General features: G+C 43.5%; 1 protein-coding gene across 1 annotated transcript in view; it reads right to left on the bottom strand.

Annotated features, from left to right (window-relative positions):
* LOC115137252 (neuromedin-K receptor-like) overlaps nucleotides 1-17,479 on the bottom strand; it is a 41,732-nt gene extending 24,253 nt beyond the window's left edge. Inside the window, 3 exon segments of the mRNA XM_065024697.1 lie at nucleotides 9,214-9,364; nucleotides 10,778-10,966; nucleotides 16,820-17,479. Coding sequence (XP_064880769.1) covers nucleotides 9,214-9,364; nucleotides 10,778-10,966; nucleotides 16,820-17,193 — 714 coding nt within the window. The 5' untranslated portion in view covers nucleotides 17,194-17,479.
* Between the last annotated feature and the right edge of the window lie 3,410 nt (nucleotides 17,480-20,889).

Here is a 20,889-nt window from a genome sequence, read left to right as displayed (position 1 = left end):
GACATGGAAGACCGGGTGGGACGCGACGAAGATGTCGCGGAAGAAGAAGTCGCACTGCGACAGGATTAATGACCTGAGAAATACGGAACGGACCAATGAACCGCGGGGTCAACTTGCGAGAAGCTGTCTTAAGGGGAAGGTTTTGAGTGGAAAGCCATACTCTCTGACCGCGACAATATCTAGGACTCTTAGTCCTACGCTTATTAGCGGCTCTCACAGTCTGCGCCCTATAACGGCAAAGTGCAGACCTGACCCTCTTCCAGGTGCGCTCACAACGTTGGACAAAAGCCTGAGCGGAGGGACGCTGGACTCGGCGAGCTGAGACGGGAACAGAGGAGGCTGGTACCCGAGGCTACTCTGAAAAGGAGATAGCCCGGTCGCAGACGAAGGAAGCGAGTTGTGAGCATATTCTGCCCAGGGAGCTGTTCTGCCCAAGACGCAGGGTTTCGAAAAGAAAGACTGCGTAAGATGCGACCAATAGTCTGATTGGCCCGTTCTGCTTGACCGTTAGACTGGGGGTGAAAGCCGGAAGAGAGACTGACGGAAGCCCCAATCAAAGGCAAAACTCCCTCCAAAATTGAGGCGTGAATTGCGGACCCCTGTCGAAACGGCGTCTGACGGAAGGCCATGAATTCTGAAAACATTCTCAATGATGATTTGTGCCGTCTCTTTAGCAGAAGGAAGCTTAGCGAGGGGAATAAAATGAGCCACCTTAGAGAACCTATCGACTACCGTTAGAATAACAGTCTTCCCTGCTGACGAAGGCAGTCCGGTAATAAAATCTAAGGCGATGTGAGACCACGGTCGAGAGGGAATGAAGCGGTCTGAGACGGCCGGCAGGAGGAGTTACCGGACTACCGGTCTGCGCGCAGTCCGAACAAGCAGCCACGAAACGACGCGTGTCACGCTCCTGAGTGGGCCACCAAAACGCTGGCGAATGGAAGCAAGCGTACCCGAACGCCGGGGTGGCCGGCTAACTTGGCAGAGTGAGCCCACTGAAGAACGGCCAGACGAGTAGGAACGGGAACGAAAAGAAGGTTCTTAGGACAAGCGCGCGGCGACGGAGTGTGAGTGAGTGAGTGCTTGCTTTACCTGCCTCTCAATTCCCCAGACAGTCAACCCGACAACACGCCCCTCAGGGAGAATCCCCTCGGGGTCGGTAGAGGCTACTGAAGAACTGAAGAGACGGGATAACGCATCAGGCTTGGTGTTCTTAGAGCCCGGACGATAAGAAATAACGAACTCGAAACGAGCGAAAAACAGCGCCCAATGAGCCTGACGCGCATTAAGTCGTTTGGCAGAACGGATGTACTCAAGGTTCCTATGGTCAGTCCAAGCGACAAAAGGAACAGTCGCCCCCTCCAACCACTGTCGCCATTCGCCTAGGGCTAAGCGGATGGCGAGCAGTTCGCGGTTTCCCACATCATAGTTACGTTCCGATGGCGACAGGCGATGAGAAAAATACGCGCAAGGGTGAACCTTGTTGTCAGAGAGGGAGCGCTGGGAAAGAATGGCTCCCACGCCCACCTCTGACGCGTCAACCTCGACAATGAACTGTCTAGAGACGTCAGGTGTAACAAGGATAGGTGCGGATGTAAAACGCTTCTTGAGGAGATCAAAAGCTCCCTGGGCCAAAACGGACCACTTAACCTCTTCAGTCGACCCTCTACTTTTTTGAACATTTTGTTAAAAATCGCGCAACATTTCAGCGCCCTGCTACTCATGCCAGGAATATAGTACGTTCATATGGTTAGAATGTGTGTATAGGAAACCCTCGGACGTTTTTAAAACTGGTTAAATCACGACTGTGGCTATTACATAACGTGCGTTACATCGGAAAGCGCAGGAAAACCTGATCACAGAAAATGGAAATAAATATCCTTGCGCCACTACCGCAATTGTTAACAGTGAGCCGAATTAGATAAGACCGAGCATTCAACTCCCACAGCATCCCCATGTTGTCGAGTATCTTGTGAATTTAATCATCTTTGATTCTTGGTTGAACCGAAAGAGGGCACCGCTTACCTCCGGTCTCCGCCCAGATCATTCCGGAAGAGCTCTCTCCTGAAATTTTTTCCAAGACGACAGCTAATGATATCTACATCGCCTACGGATGATTTTTATCGCTTATTAACGTTTACTAATACCTAAAGTAGCATTACAAACGTATTTCGAAGTGTTTTGTGAAAGTTTATCGTCTACTTTTTGAATTTTAAAAAATGACGTTACGTTGTGAAATCGCTGTTTTTCGTTTATCACACAGTCTACATATAACGATATCTTGGCTTTATATGGCCCGATTTAATCTAAATAAAGACCCAATAGTGTTTATGGGACATCTAGGAGTGCCAACAAAGAAGATGGTGAAAGGTAATGACTGTTTTCTATTTTATTGTGCGGTTTGTGTAACGCCGAAATGCTAATTATTTTGTTTACGTCCCCTGCTGTGCTTTTCTGTTGTAGTGTATTGGTGCATGCTATCAGATAATAGCTTCTCATGCTGTCGCCGAAAAGCATTTTAAAAATCTGACTTGTTGCCTGGATTCACAACGAGTGTAGCTTTAATTTGATACCCTGCATGTGTATTTTAATGAACTTTTGAGTTTTGACTAATACTATTAGCATTTAGCGTAGCGCATTTGCATTTCCAGAGCTCTAGTTGGGACGCAAGCGTCCCAGGTAGAGGTAAGAGGTTAAAGCACGTCTTGACAGAAGTAAGGGCTGTGAGAGGAGCTGCCACCTGACCGAAATTACGGATGAAACGACGATAGAAATTCGCGAAGCCGAGAAAGCGCTGCAGCTCGACGCGTGATTTAGGGACGGGCCAATCGATGACAGATTGGACCTTAGCGGGATCCATCTTAATGCCTTCAGCGGAAATAACAGAACCGAGAAATGTGACGGAGGAGGCATGAAAAGAGCACTTCTCAGCCTTCACATAAAGACAATTCTCTAAAAGGCACTGGAGGACACGTCGAACGTGCTGAACATGAATCTGGAGTGACGGTGAAAAAATCAGGATATCGTCAAGGTAAACGAAAACAAAGATGTTCAGCATGTCTCTCAGGACATCATTCACTAATGCCTGAAAGACAGCTGGAGCGTTAGCGAGGCCGAACGGCAGAACCCGGTATTCAAAGTGCCCTAACGGAGTGTTAAACGCCGTTTTCCACTCGTCCCCCTCCCTGATGCGCACGAGATGGTAAGCGTTACAAAGGTCCAACTTAGTGAAAAACCTGGCTCCCTGCAGGATCTCGAAGGCTGAAGACATAAGGGGAAGCGGATAACGATTCTTAACCGTTATGTCATTCAGCCCTCGATAATCACGCAGGGGCGCAGGGACCCGTCCTTCTTCTTAACAAAAAAAAACCCCGCTCCGGCGGGAGAGGAGGAGGAACTACGGTACCGGCGTCGAGAGCTACAGACAAATAATCTTTGAGAGCCTTACGTTCGGGAGCCGACAGAGAGTATAGTCTACCCCGGGGGGGAGTGGTTCCCGGAAGGAGATCAATACTACAATCATACGACCGGTGCGGAGGAAGAGAGGTGGCCCTGGACCGACTGAACACCGTGCGCAGATCGTGATATTCCTCCGGCACCCCCGTCAAATCACCAGGCTCCTCCTGTGAAGAAGAGACAGAGGAAACAGGAGGGATAGCAGACATTAAACACTTCACATGACAAGAGACGTTCCAGGAGAGGATAGAATTACTGGACCAATTAATAGAAGGATTATGACACACTAGCCAGGGATGGCCCAAAACAACAGGAGTAAAAGGTGAACGAAAAATTAAAAAAGAAATGGTCTCGCTATGATTACCAGAGACAGTGAGGGTTAAAGGTAGCGTTTCACGCTGAATCCTGGGGAGAGGGCTACCATCCAAAGCGAACAAGGCCGTGGACTCCCCTAACCGTCTGAGAGGAATGTCATGTTCCCGAGCCCAGGCTTCGTCCATAAAGCAGCCCTCCGCCCCCAGAGTCTATCAAGGCACTGCAGGAAGCTGCCGAACCGGTCCAGCGTAGATGGACCGACAAGGTAGTACAGGATCTTGAAGGAGAGACCTGAGTAGTAGCGCTCACCAGTAGCCCTCCGCTTACTGATGAGCTCTGGCCTTTTACTGGACATGAAGTGACAAAATGACCAGCGGAACCGCAATAGAGACAGAGGCGGTTGGAGATTCTCCGTTCCCTCTCCTTAGTCGAGATGCGGATACCCCCCAGCTGCATAGGCTCAGCACCCGAGCCAGTGGAGGAAGATGGTAGTGATGCGGAGAGGGGGGCAACGGATAACGCAAGCTCCCTTCCACGAGCTCGGTGACGAAGATCAACCCGTCGTTCTATGCGAATAGCGAGTTCAATCAAGGAATCCACGCTGGGAGGAACCTCCCGGGAGAGAATCTCATCCTTTACCTCCGCGCGGAGACCCTCCAGAAAACGAGCGAGCAAAGCCGGCTCGTTCCAGTCACTGGAGGCAGCAAGAGTGCGAAACTCAATAGAGTAATCTGTTATGGATCGATTACCTTGACATAGGGAAGACAGGACCCTGGAAGCTTCTTCCCCAAAAACAGAACGATCAAAAACCTGTATCATCTCCTCCTTAAAGTCCTGATACTGGTTAGTACACTCAGCCCTCGCCTCCCAGATTGCCGTGCCCCACTCACGAGCCCGTCCAGTAAGGAGAGATATGACGTAGGCGATACGAGCTGTGCCCCTGGAGTAAGTGTTGGGCTGGAGAGAAAACACAATATCACACTGGGTGAGGAACGAGCGGCATTCAGTGGGCTCCCCAGAGTAACACGGCGGGTTATTAATTCTGGGCTCCGGAGATTCGGAAACCCTGGAAGTGGCCGGTGGATCGAGGCGGAGATGGTGAATCTGTTTCGAGAGGTCGGAGGCTTGGGCGGCCAGGGTCTCAACGGCATGTCGAGCAGCAGACAATTCCTGCTCGTGTCTGCCTAGCATCGCTCCCTGGATCTCGACGGCTGAGTGGAGAGGATCCGACGTCGCTGGGTCCATTCTTGGTCAGATTCTTCTGTTATGCAGGTGAGTGAGGACCCAAAAGCGCTTTAACAGAAACAGAGTCTTTTAATGTCAAAACACAGGGAAGACATAGATCCTCTTCAGATGTAACGATTGACAACATAGACAACCCGCAGAGAGGGCGACAAACAAATTATAAAGTCCTCTGATCTTAACAGGAGAGTCCCCTTCTAGCAGCAGAGGAGAATAGCAGGGTTAGCGCCGACAGACTGCTGGTCTCTCCGGGTAGGCGCGGGTTGTAGAGGACAGAGGTACCTGATCACACGTAGCATCTGATGAAGAGGCAGATTACGACAGGACAGGACAAGGGTGAAGCAAATGAGAATCTGACAAAGACAGAAGCCGAAACAGAGAGAGAAATAGAGACCAAATCAGAGGGAAAAAAGGGAACAGGTGGGAGAGAGTAAACGAGGTAGTTAGAGGAGATGAGGAACAGCTGGGGGAAGGAAAGGGAGAGAAGGTAACCTAATACGACCAGCAGGGGGAAACGAAGAGAAGAGAAAGAACAGGAACAAGACATAACATGACAATACATGACACTGACAGACGTTTACGTGACACCCACTTTCCCAACAAGTTCAACAAAAAGTTAGAGCATATGAAATCGTACACTACTTCTCTACTATTCAAATCAGAACAAAAATATCTGCTAACAATCAAAAGTTACAGCAGTTTGTCAGAGTTTAAAGTGATGTAAAGTAGCTAACGTCAGCTAACAGCTCTCTCATGTCTCTTCACTGAGGTCCCAAACAGAACCGTTGCTATTAATAATCACACACACAGAGGAGCCCATGGGACAGCGAAGGCAAAAACCATGAGGAGGGTGATTGAATTTAGAACAATAGTGTAATGATGATGAAGAATTGTGAACACCAAGAAAGAAGCTACAAGGAGGCAGCCAAGCCAAGAGCGTGTCGTCTTCCTTCTCAGTATCGTACACCATGCTCTAAATAACTCAACTGGCTAGTTTTCCTGTCTGTAAGTAGAAGAGTGCTACCCTGATTGGATAGATGGAAGCCGTCTCCGTTCACTCGCTTCATATTTCACCTAATCACTTCTGAGCGCATGTTTCGGTCTAATCATATAAATTACTGCGGCCTCCTGTCAGCCTGCTACTATGATAAATCAATAGTCGAGGACGTTTGCTAGCAGCTATCAATGTGAATTATACCTAACAAGCGAAGTGAGAGTAGGAAAGAAGAAGAAACGCTGATCTGCATCCTGACTGAGTGACAGCAAACTTGTCTGCCAGCTTGCCCTCCAAGTTTGGAGGATAAGACACACAGACACAGTCACACACATCCGCATGCTGTTCCTAATCTGCATCTGTTTTGTCCTATAAACCTGCAGATAGATATTTTTCCAACATATATTTAGGCATAATAAAACACTTTTCCATTCACGAATATCAACTGTCAATTTATGGATACGAATACGAGTATAGCCAGGTTGCCACACCCCTAATAACAACACACTAGAATCTGATACGTAGGCTAACGGGGGAAAACTTTTTCCCGTTGTTTTTTATTGCGTGTGAAAACTTCTTTCAATTTTTACACGGGTCAACATAGGCATTTTAAATGAAGGAGAGTTGTGTAGTCTATTCGGTTCAGTCAGTCAGCATCAGTCATGTGTATTTTCCTGCAGCTTTCTGAAACAGCACAGGAACGTGTGTGTGTGTGTGTGTCTACACTTTGTGTAGCCAATAGTGATGATGCTAATGAAAAACTACTTCTGGTGGAAATGAAAAACCTTCTCAATGAAATGTTAACTACGAAGTGGCCTATGCATACTGTACCTGGTAGAATGATATCAATCTAAAGGCCATTTGTTTTGCAAACTCTTGCAAAACACCGCCCAAAATCTAAATGTATATTTTTTCCAGACCTCAAAAGCAACCCTTGATTAGGTTTACGCATTGTTATGGACTTAGAACATCCAATGGTGCTGTTTTTCTCTTTACAAAGTGTGGTTTTGAGAGCAAAAACCTTTTTTTTTAAATGAGGAGGGAAATGAAACATGAAAAAATTGAGGAAACGGAATATGGGAAGAAACAAGACGAATCAGGCAAAACATCAAATAGATTTTATATAACTATGCTCAGTTAACATGTGTGTGTCCCTTGGGTTTAAAGGTGCTCAGAGGGAAGGGGTTCCCCTTTTCCAGCCAGTGGGTCTCTCTTCCCACTGATCTCCCTCCAGTCCAGAGAGGACTCTCATCCAAATACATAGTGATTTTTGGGGGGGTTTATTTGTATAAAACTTAAGCAATGCCTCATTGTCTTCAGTGTTCTATTATTACAGTTTGCATATAGTGTCGTGTTCTAGTAGCAGAGTGTATACAAGTGTAGTAGTCCTAGTATAGTTATTTCTGATTAAATGTGTGATCTAACTGCCGAAACAGTCCAAAGTAATACGATTGATATATAGTAGTATATCAAAGTAATCAGACCAATTATTTTTCTACATTTAACTTTGACTATATGTACAGTAACTGCTTTGCTTTAAATAGTCAAGTAAAACTTCTTCCACTACCACAAAAATACTTTTAAAGAGCTAAATCAAGCCCAACTACTTTACTTCATGTAAAGTTACCATCTAGTTCATTGTGATCTTACAGGCAAAACTAGATCAGCACTCCAACTCCGAGATGCTTTATGAATATGGGCCTGGGGGTGGAGGTGACCTTCTCACGGTTGAAACTCTATGGTTTATCCAGAGGTATTGTTCGGATACATAGAAAGGTCTCTTCACATACAATAGCCTCGCCTGGTCCATTCGTGTTTTAGCCAACTTCACACTCCATCTCTCTTGTCTCTGTGGTCTGTAGAGTGTGGACACTCTAGTGCCTCCAGTCCAATCCTTATCACTCATATTAATTCCCAGTGGAGGTGCATCTCCCATATTTCCTGTCGGCCTAAGGCCATTTGCCCAGCAGGGCTCCCAGTTTAAAGGGACAATCTGGAATTAGTACAAACATGTTTTAACTCAAATGGATGGCCAGTTCTTGCATCCATATCTTCATCTATGAATTTGAGAGTGGTTACATTTATCCAGCCCCATACCTTAGCTGCTTAGCAAAAAAGTGGTAGGGTGGCAGTTTTGTTGTTGTTTGAATCCCAGATTGCCCCTTTAAGGAGCCTCTTAGTCTTACTACCAGGATGGACAGGGCCTGACCCACCCACTGTGGTCGATACTGAATCCCATTGACACACATTTCTAAGAGACAAAATGGGTCAAAATCCCAAACAAAATGTAATCTGTTTATTGGAGTGTGTACCAAAAATCTTTGGTTTCCAATGAATTTGTCCGGTTTCTGTTTAACACAACCACTTTCTTAGGAAGCACATTTTATTCTCAAAACCAGAAAACAACACTGACAAGTCAACTGTTCTCACTGTCTGAGTTTTCCTGTGACTCACAGAGTAGACAGTCCGGAGAGTATATCCAAGTGTTGACTTTTGACATCAGTACGAGATGGAGGGCCAAGCTCACAGTGCCTCGGGAGTCCATTAGCATTCAAAGCTAGCGCTGCATGTCAAAAAGCAACTACGTCAAAAAAAACAAGGTCGATGGAGGAACGGCGACCACGAGTCAGAAAAAAACTAACGTCTTAAACTTGTTTTTCATAGACTTAAAGGTCTGTGCTGTGTTGCAGTGATCAGGTTGTGTTGCTAGGTTTTCGTCCGCGGAGATTGACCAATGTGATGGATTAGGTGACCCAGACTGTAACGTAATAGTTATTGTGAATGAAAAGAAACACATAAAGATACAGTAAATCCTCCATTATCTTTATATCTTTATATATTATCATTATATAAACACACTCTGAGTTTGTCCCCTTAGTACAGTATGTGTGTAGTATGTGTGTTTTGATGTATTGTATGTCGCCCTAGTACACTAACCCTTTGCCAACTCACTAGAGTGATTTTTTTGGGCACTTTGAAGATACAGTCAAAAGCTCATTACACAACAATTAATCTCTCTGTCTTGTGAAAATCCTTGTGGATGGCGTATATAGCATTGCTACTGCCTTAAAGTTCCTGAGACCTGAAGCGCTGTCACCCCAGAACCAGAGATGCCTTTTCTGGGTCAGTGGTACTGACAGAGCATCGTTAAATACATTGTGTTTGTTGTGTCGTGGGTTATTATCCTGGGTCTGTTCTGGATTTACCTTCCTCTTGGCCCGGAGCTGGCCGTGGTAGTTGTCAGATGAATCCCCCGGGATCTCTCCCCCCCACAGTGTCACCCCGACGATGGTGTAGGTGATGCCCATTACCATTAGGGGCAGTAGGTAGACCAGTAGCATCACAAGGATATGAAACCTGGGCACGACAGGGAGGAGAAGAAAACCAGAATGTAAACAAAGATGATTGATTAGAAACAACAATGATGGCTCTGGCCCATTTTTAAAGAGGATATGTGGGCAGAGAAGTAAGGGATGAGAGGAGGGAGGAAAATATGGGGTAAGGTAAACTAGACATGATAAAAAGAGCAGTTCAAATCTGAGAGAGAGAGAGAGAGAGAGAGAGAGAGAGAGAGAGAGAGAGAGAACCAGTGTGTACTTCCAGAGAGGAGAAAAGCAGAAGGTGAGAGAGAGAGAGAGAAGCCAACTGTAGGTGCTAATAGGATGACGCGTTTATACTGTAACACAGCAAAATGGATGAGGTGAGATAACACATTGACATGTAGAGAGAAGATTGAAAAGAAGGGCTATGCTAAGCTAACCTAGAGAGGGCAAGCTAATCATCTCTATCTCAACTGGTACAGTCACGTCTTTCCATTGTCACAGCCAATGTGTGATGAGCGCTCCGGCACAATATGGCTGTCATAATGCACCATAATGCTGCCATCATGCAACCCTGAAGAAGGCCACGAGGTGAAATAACAATAAATACGCTTTTCTATCAACTTCCACTGTCCTGCAAGAGTTGCTGAATATCCTCCTCACTTCAGTTTGATCCTCAATTCATGAACCTTGGTTGGAGAGCGAGGTAGCAGCAGTGTTCCCATAATGCATAAGCTATCATAATGTGTAACCATGTAAAACTGAGTGAAATGAAGACACTTCTGATGATGAAAGAGGGTGTTAAACGAGTCTCATATGAAGTAGTCATATAGACGTCTAGAATGAGGTGGCCTGGTACGATGTACCGCGGCCAGCATGAGTTCAAATCTGACCTACTGTGTTTTCAGCACTCTCTCTCCTACCTTTCACCTCAATCTCTCTCAATCCAATAAACAAAGAAACTTTAAAGATACAGTTGAAGTCGGAGGTTTACAAACACTTAGTTTGGAGTCATTAAAACTCAATTACACCAGCTCTGTCAGGAGGAATGGGACAAAATGCACCCAACTTATTGTGGGAAGCTTGTGGAAGGCTCCCCGAAACATTTGACCCAAATTAAACAATTTAGAGTCAATGCTACTAAATACTAATTGAGTGTATGTAAACTTCTGACCCACTGGAAATGTGATGAAAGAAATAAAAGCTGAAATAAATCATTCTCTACACTATTATTCTGACATTTCACATTCTTAAAATAAAGTGGTGATCCTAACTGACCTAAAACAGGGTATTCATACTAGGATTAAATGTCAGGAATTGTGAAAAACTGTATTTGGCTAAGGTGTATGTAACCTTCTGACCTCAACTGTATATACTGTATATTTTTTATAAGGCTTGAATGAGGCTAGTCTACAAAGGAGGCTACTGGGCTAAAGGTGGCGTTACTCACATGAAGGGGTCGTCCTCCTTGCGGGGCCAGGCCACATAGCAGATGGTCCGGCGGGGCAGGATGCGGATGGTGGAGTAGAAGCAGAGGGGGAAGGCCAGCACCACAGCCAGCGCCCAGATACACATGATCACCACCTTGGTGGCTGTGGCCGACAGCCGTGGCTTCAGAGGGTGGATGATGGCCATGTACCTGCAGGGGTCAAGATGTTGAAATGGGGTTGAAGGGCAAATATAAGGAAAGGGAAAGGGGACACCTAGTCAGTTGTACAACTGAGTGCATTCAACTGAAATGGGTCTTCGCATTTTACCCAACCCCTCTGAATCAGAGGAAGTCCGCTCATTAATTTAATTTAATTTAATCTATTGAAGATAGTGGGATATTGGTCATGTTGCACTTCCTAAGGCTTCCACTAGATGTCAACCGTCTTTAGAAACTTATTTGAGGCTTCTACTGTAAAGGAAGGGCTCATAAGGGCTGTTTGAGTCAGTGGTCTGGCAGAGTGCCACAGGCTCGTGACACGCGGTCATGAGAGAGTTAGCTCTCGTTCCATTGCTTTTCTCCAGACAAAGGAATTCTCCGGTTGGAACAATATTGAAGATTAATGTTAACATCCTAAAGATTGATTCTATACATCGTTTGACATGTTTCTACGGACTGTAACGGAACTTTTTGACATTTTGTCTGGTCCTAGTGAACGCGGTTCGTGAGTTTCAATTTGTTTAGCAAACGCGCTAACAAAAGTATCTATTTGGACAGAAATGATGGACATTATCGAACAAATCAAACATTTATTGTGGAATTAGGATTCCTGGGAGTGCATTCTGATGAAGATCATCAAAGGTAAGTGAATATTTATAATGCTATTTCTGACTAATGTTGACTACCCAACATGGCGGATATTTCTCTGACTGGTTTGGGCTCTGAGTGCCGTACTCAGATTATTGCATGGTATGCTTTTTCCGTAAAGTAAAAAAAATAATCTGACACAGTGGTTACATTAAGGAGAAGTTTATCTAAAGTTCCATGAACAAAACATACATCTATTGTGTAACATGAAGTATTATGAGTGTCATCTGATGAAGATCATCAAAGGTTAGTGATTCATTTGATCTATATTTCTGCTTATTGTGACACCACTCTTTGGCAGGAAAAATGACTGTGTTTTTCTGTGACTTGGTCGTGACCTAACATAATCGTTTGTGGTGCTTTCGCTGTAAAGCCTTTTTGAAATCTGACACTGTGGCTGGATTAACGACAATTTTAACTTTAAAATGGTGTAAAATACTTGTATGCTTGAGGAATTTTAATTATGAGATTTTTGTTGTTTTGAATTTGGCGCCCTGCACTTTTACTGGCTGTTGGCAGGGTGAGACGCTACCGTCCCGAGTATCCCAGAGAGGTTAATTTAGTTTTAGTAGTGGCAAATAACTTAAATGAATGGGTGAAGATTATATAACATGTTTGACATGCAATTTGAATGATTTAATTCAATTCCTGTACTGAATTGAGAAGGAATTGACTGCAACCTTGCTCCTGTCTTGGTCTCCTGTGTTTCCAAAACACAAAGATGTTCCACTTGAGGTCTGGCGGTCTCTATTGTAACATGGATTCATTCATATCAAACCAGAGGCTTTAGAACAAAGCCACGGACAAAGCTGAAACAATGGATCGCCAAATTAGTGGGAGATTACTCTAAACACGCTGTAAGCCTGGGGACACACTTTATTATCCTGCTGTGTCCTCTGATTTGCCTCAATTTATGACTGTCCATTACTGAGAGCCATGACTCGTTGATGCTAATGCTAATTATCATCTCCTTTCCTTGAATGAAGCGCCTCGCTAACAGACAAGTTCCCTTCCGGACTCTGTTTCTGATAACTTTCAGAGCCCTGGCTGCCACCTCAATGACAGACGGAAATCCCCCAAAGGGAAGACACCAGAGAGCAGTCTGTGCAGTCCCTTAACTCGTCTGTAATCACTTGGCATTTAGTCTGAGTGGCACTTGGGCCCTGGTATTGAGATGAGAGGAATTAGTCCATTTAACTTCAGTAGCAGTCCAGGTGAATGAAGTGTGTGTGTGTGTGTGGGAGGGGGGGGAGCTGCTCTTTCAGGGCTTCATTGTATTTCATCACAGAAATCTCATTATGGTATTTTCCTGACGTCCTTTTCTTAGGCGAAAGCAATACCCAAAGGCAGCTTCGACCAAAATTGATACTTGCAATGAAGCATTTTGTCATTTCTTTAGGCATAAAAGGGATAAAAGGTGGAAGTAATGCATGAAAAGGGTAGAGGGTGAAAATCCTGCAGTAGCCTACACATCAGTCTTCTAAAATGTCTTTACTCTCCCTTTGCATCACAAAATTAGCAATGAAAGAATTCGAGCATTTCATTCATTAAAGGTCCAGTGCAGTCAAAAACTGGATTTATCTGTGTTCTATATATATTTCCACACTATGAGGTTGGAATAATACTGTAAAAATTGGAATATTATGATAATGACCTTTAAGTGTAAGAGCTGTTTGAAAAGACCACCTAAATTCAGCCTATTTTGTTGGGATGGAGTTTTATCCTGCCTGGTGACACCACCTCCGCCAATAACAGCTAACTTACTTGAGAAATTGCTTTCTGCTAAGACGCTATTCTTGTTTCTTTTTGACTATTCTAATTGAAAACAATCACAGTAAGGTACTTCATTTTTATGCAGAAATGATTTGATATTGAGATTAAAAAAAACATCTGCATATTGGATCTTTAATGATTCTGTAACTTGCATAGTCTCAGCCGGTAACATCAGTTATGGGCTGCTGTGCCTAACATGACCGTCTAAGAACAACAAAGAATAATGAAGTGAGGAACTTGCTTGAAGAGTGTCCTTTACCAACAATGATAAATCTAATCAGTCCCATCTCAAAGAATACACTTGCTGACAGACTGGCACCTCGTCACACTCTTCCCGCTAAAAGTGAGTGTGTGTGGGAGGATGTCTTGCCGTTTTTCTTATAATAGGTGTGTGTAGGAGTCTTATCTGAAGTGCTGTTCACACAGGAAATAGGGATGGAGGGGTGGAATGGGGGCACATTCTGCCCTTAATAGAAGTGGGGGGGGCACATTTGCGGTTGGCCACCACATTGCAACCCTGTGCCATTTCCAATGCGACAGACTGTCTAGATTGCGCTGCACATCAGTTCAGCCATGCAACAAGTAGGACTAGAGGTTATGTGTTTCAATCTGGGTCAAATCTATGTTCTCTTGTCCTCTTGTTCTCCTCATCTCTGGCATGGGGTGATCAGATTGAAGGGACACTTAAAAAGATGGAATTTGTCTGCCTCGGCTGCAGGAAGGTCATGGAGAGCAGAGCTAAAGGGTGCTCCTTTTGTGTTGTCGCAGCGTTGCAGGAGATACCAGTGGCTCACACTCACTGCTTCTCCTCCATTATCACACCATAGCTCTACAGTATATGATGTAACATGGGGATATTGATCAATATCAAATTAGTCCCATTTGAAATGATAATCTCATTAAGTGACAAGAGAGCCATTGGGGGATTTTGTGTTGTGTGTGTGTGTGTGTGTGTGTGTGTGTGTGTGTGCCAAGCCACTTGTGTTTGATGCAAGGGTGTGTGTGTGTACATGCATGCCTTTTATGGAAGTGTGTGTGTGTGCGTGCGTGTGTGCATGCGTTATTTTTACAAACCAAGTCTGGCATCTGGCTTTGGCTAGGGTATAAACAACCCTTCAGGCCTGTTGTGTCGGGAAACAATTCACTTTGAGGTCAAAACAACAAGTCCTGTCTTCTCTGTCTCATCTCTTTAGCAGACTATCGGAGAATGGTGTCAACAGTAGGACAGCAACTCATAGTGTTTGACTGACACCCCGTTGAGTGAATACTACTCAGCTAAAACGCCAATTCCAATCAATCTGCTGTCAAATGAGTGAATCATTTCAATTCACTGCAACCAATCAACCAATCAATTTCTTACAGAAATAAGAGGAGAGCCGAGATGACTCTCTGTGTATACAGTGCATACACTGTATATCAATGCACTTCATAGTTAACACCAGATCCGTTTGTGCTATAGCCAGCTCCTATGATCATAATCAAGCCATGTATTGGCATGACAAGGCATAATAATGACCATAGGAGTTGGCAATGCAGCGCCGATCCAAGCATACTATCAATATTTAACTACACATTTATCTAAGGGGTAGCGTTTCTCTGAATGGTCAACTGATGTGAAGTGGACGCACACTAACACAACCCTCAGAGGCACCTCCATCACCGGAATGGATGTGTGTAGGCTTCCCCAGTGACACCCCCTGAAGACGCCATTAATAAGATATTAGCGTCTGACAATGTCCAATAACAGTGCGGGCTTGTGCCAATTTGTCAAACGATTGTAATTAGGGGCGTTGTCCAAACGTAGGTTTTGGTTTCCTCGAGTGTCAGTAAAGGCGAGTGAAGAGTGGTTACTGGCGTTTCTGTATTTATTTTTGGTCATATGAGTGTATACCTACACACACAAACAGGTGCACACACTCACACGCTACACTGCCACCCCCTACGCAGATGCAAGCATATGATCGCCCGTGCACGCACACACACACACACACACAATACTCTGCCACCCCACATGCAAGCAGGCCATCAGTCAATGTGACATCGTGTCAATGTGACATTCTACCTGCTACACAGAGCGTGTTGTTTTGAGAGCAGAGGAGCAGAGGGGAAGAGCGTCCTTATTCTATTTTTATTTTTAGTCCAGTTTCTCACAAGTACTCATTAAATTGTTGCTAGTGGTTGTACTAAATTATCCTCTGATTACACATGTTGCTTTTGTATACAATGTGACGCTGCCATTGGACGTGACACAACGCGAGCACAACATGGACAGTATAGCAGCTTTCAGTGATTTCAAAGGAAGCATTCCCCCAATGGGCTGATGACTGACGGCAATACCAGATGCCTGTCGGCTATAGCGTAGCAGGGCCATAATGATGACAAACCTGCAGTTACTGATATGCCAGAACACACAACAGAAACCTGACACCAGCTCCGTCTAGATTTACAGTTTGAATCACAAGGACATTTCCAACATAGAGCCTGTAATACAGCTGTGCTCTGATGGTCTGGACAGATGGCAGTAGTCTGGATAGTCCATGTCTCTTGATATGAGTGCCAAGGTAATTTAAGAAATATTTTTCACCTGCCCTGACCTCCATCAAGAAGATGAAAAGCATTGCTAATTTTACAGTTACTAATCTTTTTTTAAATCATTATCCTCTGTGGTCGGTGCTGCTTTGAACCTCTCCACTGACTCCGAAGGCATAAATGTACACACATGCTTGTACGCAGGCATCCACATCCACAGACACACAGGCACGCATCATGCACGCACGCAAACTCATGATTACACATGCAATAGACTGCCTTCCCCAGCATAGACACACGTAGGCACGAACACACACACAAATTAACATTCATGCATGCATGCACAGACACACGCTCACACACAATATATACCCTACACGAATATACAGGCATACACACACACAGGCATGCACACACACAGGCATGCACACACACACACACACACACTAACTCACACAACCCACTGTCATCACATGCAGGTATGCACACACACACACACACACACACACACACACACACACACACACACACACACACACACACACACACACACACAGCCTACTGCCTAGATAGAATAAACAATGAAACATACATTTCCTTAAACAGAAAAAAATGCAGCTATGGTGTATGATCTCCATTCAATAACAACTTGAGGGAGATGGGGGAGGGTGGGGGGGGGGGTATACCAGTCCCCTACAACCTCATCAGCATCACCATGAAGAGTGAATCCTATGGGGTTTTTACTGGTGGAAAATGCTTGTAAGGAATCATGAGAAGTGCTGAATAATAAAGTGTATATATCACCATCATAATCATAATAATTCATAGTTAATCATAATACATAAATACCATTATTGATTTAAAAAGTAGGCATGATCAGCATCAGTTGCCTACCTATCAACGGCAATTGCAGTCATCGAATAGATGCTTGCGAACACGGAGGTGACGGGGAAAAAGTTGTGAAACCTGCAATAAGCCTCTCCGAAGTACCAGTCTCCGTGGGCAGCATATATGAAATTAATTAATGTGTTGAAGGCGGCCATGGATGCGTCCGAAAATGCCAAGTTCAAAAGGAAATAGTTGGTGACTGTCCGCATTCGTTTGTGGGCGAGAATTATCCATATGACGATGAGGTTTCCGAACACAGCCACCGCCAAAACGGAGCTGTAGGCGACCGACCACAGGGCAACTTGCCAAGGCGGCTGAACAAACTGATTCGTAAAGTTCCCCGTTGTTATGTTCGATCCATTGAGTGCCACAGCTGCCATTGTGACTTCAATTGTCACTTCCTACTGTGGAATAAGTATTTTTTTCAGGCTGTGTCCTTGAAATCTTTAGAGAAACAGAGTAGTTAGCTGCACCACCGCGCGCAACGCACCTATCCGCAATACGCCAGTAAAAATGATCTCAACTTTGAATAAAAAGACCTGTCAGCTTCGACTCCACCGCAGTCGCCTGAACGCATCCCATTTAAAATTTTAGCTTTGAGTGCATGCCTCTACTTTGGTGAAGATGGCAAATACGAAGTATAAGTTTCCATCCGCATCCACCACTTGCCTCCTGTTGAATGTGAGCGCGATGGCACCGCGGGGCCCCCAAGCATATGCAGTATAAACTGTGCGCGCAGATAATGACGTACCACCAGTAGAAGATGGCACAGGCACAAATAGGCTAGAAAACTCGATTGATTCTGGCACTCCTAATTTTAAACTCTGTGCGGGACAAATCGGTCGGATCAGGCGTCTGCCAACACTCAGTAAACCTAAAAAACACAATCCCTAGTGACAACATGATGTTTGAATATTTGGAAATCCCCAGCATGCATTCAAATATCAGACATCATATCCATATTTTTCATATTTTATCTTCTTACCACATTTGATCAATTCTGTCAAACAATTAGGGCTTTGATTTGTTACTGATATCTATGCAAATATGTACTTTTGGGAGATATGGTTCATGTTTAAGTGTAAACAGTAGCCTGTTAAGTCATATACCTTAAATGTTTCCACCATGGCATGATGGCATGCATGTCATGTTAGGTTGATGCAGCCCAAGCCTTACAAAAATAAAGTCAACAAAATCACCTGAAAAAAAATACATGTGGTTTTCAGATACAGGTATGAAGACATATGTTTGAATGAATCACGTGAAAAATGTCACCAATCAGACACACGGTTTTTGGACACCTGTGAAGTTTCACATGACTCAGAGGTTGTTTCCCAACACTTCACATGTGATATTCTACATTTGACATACTGTATGTGCTTTGTCAATGGCAGGATTAGCACCCAGGTCTCCCACTGGAGTAGCCAATGTCTTGACCATTAGACCAAGAGGGCCAACAATGGGTTTCTCTCCCAGTGTACTGTTAATTCCAAATTCAGAATTTGCTCGAATTGAGCTGTAATTTACGATTTTTTATATCAAAAGCATTACAAGAATATGTTTTGACTTTGTGTAAAGTATCTGTTAGCAAATTTTGGTAAATTGATAAAGCACACTTTCTTTAGACTCATTGTCATTTTCTTTCCATTGCATCATTGTTTTTTGCTGTATAGATGATGTATTTTGGATGTTTTCAGTGTATTTTAAATGCTTTCAGACCATGCGATTAATCACGATTAAAAAAAAGAGTGCACTAAAATTGAGTGCTGAGCAATTACTCAAAATGTTGGTTCTTTTTTGTTTTTTAAACAACTAATGGACCGACGTCGGTTCTATTATTTTAATTCCATTTCGCTCATTTTTTTTTGTGACGCAATACGCAGTTTCTCAAGAGAGAAATCAGATCAAGCCAGAACTTTGCCGATGTAGTAGGTTGTTGTGGTTTCCAAAAGGCCAATATTCGACATAGTTTAGCCCTGAAAACATGGTAAGTAATTACAATGACCATAATCCATTGCGCCCCTACTTGGCGAGTCTGAAGCAGAGAGAAGAATCTGAAGAATGCGCGATCGAGAGGGGTAGAATAGTTGATTCATGAGGTATCTTTACCTGAAATGACTTGATCTAAAAATGATGGTTGGTATTCAGCAGTCATAAAAGTATGCCTTATTTACTTTAAAGACAGCATAGGAAGCAGCTCTATAGAGATGAGATGATGACTTGGAATGAAATAATAACGTCATCAAACAGGCCTAAATCAAATGTAATTTACACAACTGACATTTTTTATTAAAGTAAAGTCATCTGAATAAATGATGGTTGATAAGCAGACAGTATTGTGCAGTCACTACCATCATGGGTGTAACGGTGGGTGAGTGATGGGTGTGGAGTCAGACGCAGAGAGCAAAAGTAAACGGGAAAAAAAGCTTTCATGTCCTCTACAAAGTAACAGGTCCAAACATGGGTGAAGCCCTAAACACAGGTGCAAACAAACCCAAAACCTTAGTTACAAAACCCGGACAGCGAAAACCCAAATGACAACGATACACCACAAACGTAACAATAACAACAAGCCCGCACAAACACCAGCGGGCAAAACAAACTTAAATAACACCCATCCCAAAACCCCAACAAGGAACAGGTGAAAACAGTTAGATAAAAACAAACTAAAAGGAAAAAGGGACCGGTGGCAGCTAGTAGACCGGCGCCACCCGAACAGGAAGGGGAGCCACCTTCGGTGGTATTCGTGACAATGGGACTGTTAATAATAGTTTGATTCTGTGGTGTTGCAGCATTCAACCTATGTAATGCATAGTGCATTTAATGTAAAAAATTAAATAAAATTGCGAATACCGTGTTTAAAAAAAAAATTTGAACCGAAACTGGGCCGACTTCAAAAAGCACGTATCGCTTAGCAATAACTAACTTGAATTAACTGATTTAATTCTGACAGCCATAATTCAAAATGATTTATTTGTTGAAAAGTATCTGTTCACATTAATTCCAGTAGCAAACACACATTTTCAAATACATTCAAATCCATTTTATGCCTGAATATTAAATAAAACATAAACCAATGGAAAGCTAACAATAACAGAAGCTAAAAATAGCTAGCTAGGACGAAATGGAAGACTAGCCGTCGCCTATCACAAAGCTAGCTAGCAGTTAGCAATTAGCATGCGACAACTAGATACAACTTTCTTAGAAAGTAACCTTCTAAAATACACATCATTAGCGTGGTTCATATGTGCACATGTAAATACAATCATACAAAAGTGAGCTAGCTACTTAGCGTAGCTACACTCAAGTACAGTGCTTTCAAAAAGCATTCAGACCACTTGACGTTTTCCACATTTAGTTACGTTACAGCCTTATTAAAAATTGTATTAAATACTTTTTTCTCTCAATCTACACACAACACCACATAACGACAAAGTGAAAACAGGTTTTTAGAATACCTTATTTATATGTGCTACTGGTCAAAAGTTTTAGAACACATTCAAGGGTTTTTCTTTATTTGTACTATTTCCTACATTGTAGAATAATAGTGAAGACATCAAAACTAGAAAATAACATATATGAATCATGTAGTAACCAAAAAAGTGTTATTCCACAAATTAACTTTCAAGAAAAATGCATTCCAGGTGACTACCTTATGAAGCTGGTTGAGAGAATGCCAAAAGTGTTCAAAGCTGTCATCAAGGCTAAAGGGTGGCTATTTGAAGAATCTCCAATTTAAAATATATTTTGATTTGTTTAACACTTTTCTGGTTACTACATGATTCCACATGTATTATTTCATAGTTTTGATGTCTTCACTATCATTCTACAATGTAGAAAATAGCAAAAATAAAGAAAAACTTTTGACCGGTAGTGTAAGTATTCACACCCTTTGCAATGAGAATCGAAGTTGAGCTCAGGTGCGTCCTGTTTCCATTGATCATCCTTGAGGCGTTTCAACAACTTGGAGTCCACCTGTGGTAAATTAAATTGATTGGACAGGACTTGGAAAGGCACACACCAGTTTATATAAGGTCCCACAGTTGACAGTGCATTTCAGAGCAAAAACCAAGCCA

This window comes from Oncorhynchus nerka, linkage group LG11 (assembly GCF_034236695.1).
Source record: "Oncorhynchus nerka isolate Pitt River linkage group LG11, Oner_Uvic_2.0, whole genome shotgun sequence".
NCBI classification, from domain to species: Eukaryota; Metazoa; Chordata; class Actinopteri; order Salmoniformes; family Salmonidae; genus Oncorhynchus; species Oncorhynchus nerka.
Note: the sequence above shows the minus strand (reverse complement) of the source record. Positions and strands in the feature narration are given on the sequence as shown.